Genomic DNA, 7,466 nt, shown 5'->3' on the forward strand with positions numbered 1-7,466 from the left:
GGAACTCAGGACTACCCAAGACTAAGCTCTAAACATTGAATTCTAAACCAATTGGTAGCCAAATGTGTATTGATTTTAATACTAGAAAGAAATGAATATTTTCTTTAGTTTGCCTGTGACTTACCAGGTTGGTCTAGTGGTGAACGCGTCTTCCCAAATCAGCTGATTTGGAAGTCGAGAGTTCCAGCGTTCAAGTCCTAGTAAAGCCAACTATTTTTACACAGATTTGAATACTAGATCATGGATACCGGTGTTCTTTGGTGGTTGGGTTTCAATTAACCACACATCTCAGGTATGGTCGAACTGAGAATGTACAAGACTAAACTTCATTCACACTCATACATATCATCCTCTGAAGTATTATCTAAACGGTAGTTACCGGAGGCTAAACAAGAAAAAAAAAAGTTTCTTGCCTGTGAAAATGGTTATAAGATTTGAAATTATTCATAACATCAGTTAAAGTTGTATCTATACTTTATTATTTTTTTCTATGGCCTTCAAATTATTTGAAAACACAATCATATGGCATAGATGTTCACAAGTTTAATAACTTACTGTAATGAAGTATTTTATTATAGTACTTCATATATTTTCATTTCCAAAGTTTTTTCCTGGAATATTTAAATTTGTTTACTAATCTCATTTAATTTTCTGCTTTTGCTTTACTTACTGTTTGACTATTAGACATTTCAAATTGTTCTTTTACAAACATAGATTCAATTTCTTGTAAAGATTTTCCTCTTGTTTCTGGTAAAATGTATTTACCAAAAAAAACAGTTAATACTGAAAAGCCAGTAAACAACCACATGCAACCAAACATATTAAATGAGTCTAATAATAATGGATAAATTTTTACCATTGAAAATATTGCTATGTATCCAAATGAAGGAATAATACCATTCATGACACCCCTTATACAAAGAGGAAATAATTCTCCAGTCAGCGACCAAGGTAGCTGATGAACTCCAAGCGTACTGAATGCAATATTTAATATTAGAAATATTTGAGGAGTAGTATCATAAGGGCGCTCTTTTATATCAAGCTCTTCAAAATAAAATTCGTACAATCCTGCTAAGAACATTGAAAATCCCATACCAGAAGCCGATATTATTACCATAATCCGACGATCATATTGCTGTATAGCCCATGAACCAATAATACCTGTAATCAGTCGTATTAAAGCTAATGAAATTGACACAACATGCGGCTTTACACTACTTCCTGACTTTTCTATAAAATCTACAGCATAATATACAACTTCATAAATACCAGATCCAACTTGAAGGATAAAAAAAATAACCATAATTAACAATGGTTTCCACGAATGATTTTTCATAAATTTTTCAAAAAAACTATCAGAAGAATGTTTCACATGTGAATCATGTGAAATATTTGATTCGGTATTAACACCTCTAAACCAAATCATAGCTTCATTTGCTTTTTTATCTTGTCCTTTTTTACTTAACCAAACTGGTGTTTCTGGAATAAATTGTAATAAAAGACATCCAACTACACAACATGCGAATGAAAACATTGCAGATATTTTCCAATGTACAATATAACCAAGTGAATAAATAATGAGTATACCAAGTGATACAAAACTTGGCCCAAACATTAACATTAAACTACGATCATCAGGCCTTGTAATTTCTGCTACATACACGTAACAAGTTGCACCCATTCCTAAAATCACAAATACAAAAAACTTAAGCCCAATAAAAAGATATAAATGTATTAATTAGAGTAATAAATATAATAACAATCTAAGCTAAGTGTAACTATATATTACACTTCTTTTGTTTGACCATGGCTTTTAAAACAGGTACCATATACAGGTACCTGCACAGAAGGTACAATACAGGTACCTGCACAGAAATCGATGTGTTGGAACAAAATTTTTTATATATATCATGATAGTTTGAACAAATATTGTAATAGGTATTGAGTAGAGAAACTTCCAAAAAGAAGAAAAAGAGAGAAAATTTAAGAAAGAAGTAATGACAGGGATTCTTTCTAGAAAATTACTAATAGAAAAGCAAGAACAATGAAAATTATAAATCTTGAACAATCAAAAGGACAAGTCAGGTACTGGTACTGCAGGTCACAAGCTATAAATACTGCTGTTGATCACCAGAATGACAATTTTTTTTAGGTTTGAGTTTGGTGCAGTGTGCAATAAAAGCAACCGCAGTGAGTGTTTGGTAACAAATGAGTGAAGAGTGCGTCATGAGTATTCAATTTTGGAGAATGGTTGAAAAGAAGAAGCTTTTTCAGACAGTTATTTGTGAACAGGGGGTAAAAGTGGCAGTACTCCATTCATAAAGTGTAGGGTAGTTCTTTTGTAAACAGTAAATGTGGATAATACTTGTAAAAAGGGGATTGTAGATTTTTTATATTGTTAATTCAATATTAGTTTGTTAGTTATAAGTTTGTAGTAATTAGAACTGTATTTGGTATTTAAAATTTAATTAATATTACAACTAATTTTTTTATTTAATTTTAATTAATATTTTATACATTATAAATTATATTTGTAACAAATTTTTATGTGTGCTACCTCTCAATATCCTTGCTGAGCCACAAACACATGATAATATATTTGGTTGCATTAAAGATTTATATGAACAGTTTTAGCAGTTTTATAATTGATACACTGAAGGAAAACATTGTCTTAGTATTTGGCACTATCAATGTTACTCGTTTACACCTAAACATGATTAGATGCATGCAATTGCATGATGATGCAGCAGAGAGCCGTTTTTATCATATTCTCTGTTATTAAGTCAAGGTGAAGTTTACCTCTGATTTATTTATATCTTTATTATTTTCTATTTAACTATGCTGTAGACTGAAGCTGTTTTTCATTTACTATTCTTCTGTTCTTAAAGTTTACTTTCTTCTCCAAAGGAAAAAATATAGTCATTGAATTTTGATATCAATGAAGTTCCATGTTTACAAAATATATAATTGTTTTTAAATTGTCTTTTGTATGTTTTAATTTAGGTTTAAGTTCAAAAACTTATTGAAATCTTGGTTAGCTTTTTATTTTAAATCAATTTTCTTCAAAAAAATGTTATTACTAACTCTTAACCGTAGTCTCCATGAAGCAGAACCTGTTTATTTGTTAGTTGTATGTTATGAATACCAAAATTCAGAATAAATGAAATATTCATAATTCTGAAAAACGAAATTTTTTAAGTAAAGCCAAATAGATTACTTACTGTTACTGCAATCAAAAATTGAATTTATTTTACTCTTACTGATCAAATTTAATTCAGTTAAAAGCAATAGATTTAGAATAAATACAGCTCAGACTCAGATAAAATTTACATAATTTTCTCTTTAAATTATCGTATACTGCAAACTATTTAAAATTACTTTTTTTTATAAAACATAGGATAGTTTTTGTATTTATTATTTTTTTTAGCTTGTTAGGTCAAAGACCAACACATAAATTTTAATATAAATATTTCATTTAGATTAGTATCTAATTATATAGCTTACAGATCTCATCAGGATTTATCTCATTATGTTCCATCTACATAACTCTTTTGTTTTGAACATAAAATAATACTTGTAACATGTATCTCTAACAAAAAAAAAACTGATTATATAAGCACTGTTAGGTAAAGAGTGTTACGAAAAAAGAAAGTTAAAAATTACATTATATTCAAGTACAGTTAGAAAAAATTAGTGTTGCAAATTAATATTTTAAATCATTTTAATTTAAAGTAGGAACAACAGTTCAACTGAAAAATTCCTTAGAAATTTAAAATAATAGAATTTAAAAAAGAATCCGTAGAATTCTATGGAATCTTTGGATCCATAGAATTTTAAAATATGTTTATAGAGAGAAGGAAGGTTGTATTCTGCCAGTGTTAGATTTCTTACTTAGCTACTCTTTAATTGGTGTTAAGAATAACATTTTTTTAATGCCAATTAAGTAAATGTAGATTACACCCAGTCTTATGTCTTATATAACTCCTTTTTTACAACAAATTTGTTTTATTAAAAATGACTTTGGTGGATATTTATCCTAACCTTACAACCTTTTATTTTTCAAGATTGTAATTAAAATGAATAACAAAGAATAATCATCACATAATCATAATCATCACAGAAAAGAATACATCCATGAACCTTAAAACAAATTATGAATATCAGTGTTATATAGTGTTTATATTTTAATCTGTGGTTTTTTTATGAGGACTGAAAAAAAATTATTTTGAAACATATTTCAGAACATACCTACAGCTATTCCTGTAATTGCTCTGCCAATACAGATGTTTATAACATCATCCGCTGTTGCTATCATTAGCCATCCAACTAAATATGGAGCAAATGATAATTGTACTGCCCTTCTGCGCCCAATTTTATCCATTAAAAATCCAGATATAAATGCTCCCATGGGATTTGTAATAATTCCTAATGCAGCTAAAAATAAAAATAACTTTTTTAATATGGCATATTTCAATATTTTTTTTAATTATTCATACTACAACTCTTCGATGATAAAAAATTCTTTGTGGTTTGTTTATTTAAAATATATACTTGTATAAAAGTAGGTAAAGTAGTGAATGACTTTCCCAGCTATTATTAATAAAAATTAAATTAGTTAAAGCCAAAAAAAAAAAAACAAATATATAATTTTTTTAGAGGTGAAGAATAACTTAAAAAGATATTCATATACAGGTTAAGCATAACAAATTTGCTTAAGTGTTCTCTAAATCCAACAGCCCCTTCAATAAAGGCTAACATAAGAAAAAGAGAATTTTCAACAAACAAAATTTTGGGTTTCAGGTCTGTAATTCAAAAATATGAAATTTTTTGATAGTCCTTTGGTTAACAGAAAAACTTTCAAAACTTTTTGAAAAATATTTTAACTGAAGGGAAATAAAGCAAAAAGGAAATAAACATATATTTTAATTTATGATGTGAGGGTTGATTTTTTATGTGTATTGTATGTAACAAAATTACTTTAATAAAGCAAATTTTCTGTCTGTTTTTAACAGCATCATGTGAGAACCAACTGACTGATTGCTTTCAAATTTTCAAATACATTTAATGTAAGTTATGATACACCATTATTAAATGTATGAGGGTTAAATTTATGAGATAAAATGTTAGTTTTGCTTGTATTTTACAAAATATCATTGGTTTGGAACTAGCTGCTCATAAAATCTACATCATGTTTGAAGATGGCAAAAAATCACCAGAGCCAGAATTTAATGATATCATTGTGGTATCATCACCTTATAAGATTAATCTTAAATGTATAGCACCACTCAACAAATCATTTATTTATATAAAGAACAATAAATAGTCGGATCAAATTGGGAGCCTCCTCATACAAAAGTTCCTGTTTAATATTACTCCAATTGTCATACTTGTAATGAGTTTTTGTTTCCTAGCATCCAGTTGTGTGTGATTGGATGCAATTAAAGTATAGAAATTTTAGTACCATAAAAAAATTTGTAAAGAAGAAATATATGATCAACTTAGTCAATATTTCCTCTTAATTGAAAAAAAGCTCATATAAACTATTTCATAATTGCATAATTTAAATTTAGCAGGCACTCAATCAAGATGGTTTCATCTTGTAGGATGAGTAAGATTCCACTCATCCTGCTCTCCCCCCTTAAATCAAAATGTATTCAAGAAAAATAGATGAGTTACAAAGGAAAAAGAAATTTTGCAAGATTTGTAAAGAAGAGATAATGAAAATTATTAAACAGCTTAGTAATTGAAGGAAAAAGAAGATGCTGGGAACAGATTGCAGAAATATTGAGTGAAGTTGTTATTAGAGACAAGATTCTGTATGAAGTGGCCAAAAGGTGAAAAAAATGTTAAATTGTTCTACAATTTAATTATTATTTCTAAAAAATCTTTGTTATTTTTTTTTAGAGTTATTCTGTGATTGAATTGTTAAATTTTCAAAATAAAAATCTTCAGGAGAAATAAATATGTTCCAGGTTCAATCATTCATTTCCAGCATCAAATAAATATTTAGTTAACTGTTAAATTTACTTTGCAACTGTCTTAAACAAACTATCAAAAGTGTAATTAAATGTCTTAATATTTTAAAAACAGAATTTTAATTATATGCATTTTTTATCATCAGTGACATACCAAGTTATGTTTTGGGAAGGTCCAGCTTGAAAATGGATCCAAAAGTAAGAAGTATTTTTTCAGCTAGGAAAATCTATCATTCACGCATAAGTTGTTAAAAAAGTCCTTTAACGAATTCAGAAAATAGATTTTTTTCATCAAAACAAAACATTTTTCATCATTCATGTTACCACTTTCCCTGTTTTTTCAAACAGTACTCTTTCCAACAACACAATTCTTTTTCATAAAAGTTCTATTTCTTTTTTAAAAGAATGAACAAATCATATCTGGTTGCATATCTTTTGAAAAATGTTTCCCTTCTACAAACTTGTATAAAAAGCATAAAATTACTTTGAGTTAGTATGAAAAAGTGTTCTCAATATTGGTAAAAGAGGTATTTGTAATTTTGTTTTGCTGGAAATTATAATATGTAACCCTACTAACTTAAATTGAGATAACAACTCATTTATTAGAAGACTAGATTTGTTTAAAAAATTAACTCAAAAATTGCAACATTGAATTTTAAACTGCCACAAATACCTTTGACAATGAATTAAAAAATTTTTTTTTAGATTATTTAGAAAGTTTACAAAAGACCCAGCTCTATAAATTATTATCAAAAATAACTTCAGACTAGATCATTGTATTGATTGACATTCAATTAGGAACAATTTTAGTAGAGTGATCTTTTTTATATTAGAATAAGTCAGAATATTGTAATGTGAGGCATGTGAAGAATCTAGAGGGGAGTAGTTTCAAATAAATTTTGTATTATTTATAGAAAATTCTTCCACTGAATTTTTTTCTGACAAGGCTGTACCAGAACTACTTTTTCATATACTTATTATTGAAAATCAGTTCCAACAATACCTACATAAGAAATGAAGCATTCATTGTTTTGCTTTATTAATAAAATTTTTAAATATAAAAAAAAAATTATTTTTTACTTTTACTTTTTATGTACATTTAATTTTATATATTATATAAAACAATATGAGGGGTCTCATTACAAAGTTAACAATTTCCACTTTTTGTCAATTTTAAGGTTTTTTGTTTTATACTTAGCTTAGAGCCATATCTGCTATAAAGTTAGTTTAAATGCGGATTAAAAAAATAAAGTTACATTCACATCAAAATCCTTAATAAATATCCTTTTAAAAATCGGTGTTCATTGTAAAATAAGCAATCTCCACTTCTTTGTATATTGCAAAATCGACAATATCCTCTTAAACCAACAGAAATGAAGATAGAAGTCACATGACCACTTTTTAGATTATAATCTTAATTGGTTATAATTTTAATAAATTAAAAAAATTCTTGTGAAAAGTTAACATGTTTATAAGCACAACATAGGTTGC

General features: G+C 27.3%; 1 protein-coding gene across 1 annotated transcript; it reads right to left on the bottom strand.

The window, feature by feature from the left end:
- Positions 1-643: 643 nt before the first annotated feature.
- LOC142325678 (facilitated trehalose transporter Tret1-like) lies at positions 644-4,408 on the bottom strand. The gene is made up of 2 exons (XM_075367710.1): positions 4,249-4,408; positions 644-1,683 (listed from the first exon to the last, which is right to left on the bottom strand). Exons 1-2 carry the CDS (start codon positions 4,406-4,408, stop codon positions 644-646), a joined length of 1,200 nt encoding a protein of 399 aa, XP_075223825.1.
- Between the last annotated feature and the right edge of the window lie 3,058 nt (positions 4,409-7,466).

The sequence above is a fragment of the Lycorma delicatula genome, chromosome 5 (assembly GCF_047948215.1).
Source record: "Lycorma delicatula isolate Av1 chromosome 5, ASM4794821v1, whole genome shotgun sequence".
Lineage (NCBI taxonomy): Eukaryota > Metazoa > Arthropoda > Insecta > Hemiptera > Fulgoridae > Lycorma > Lycorma delicatula.

Excerpts from the sequence above, each read along its gene's own strand:
- LOC142325678 (XM_075367710.1), bottom strand. The coding sequence starts at position 4,408 with ATGGGAGCATTTATATCTGGATTTTTAATGGATAAAATTGGGCGCAGA. Across the intron at positions 1,684-4,248 it reads AATTACAGGAATAGCTGTAG|GAATGGGTGCAACTTGTTAC; the intron begins GTATGTTCTGAA and ends TTGTGATTTTAG.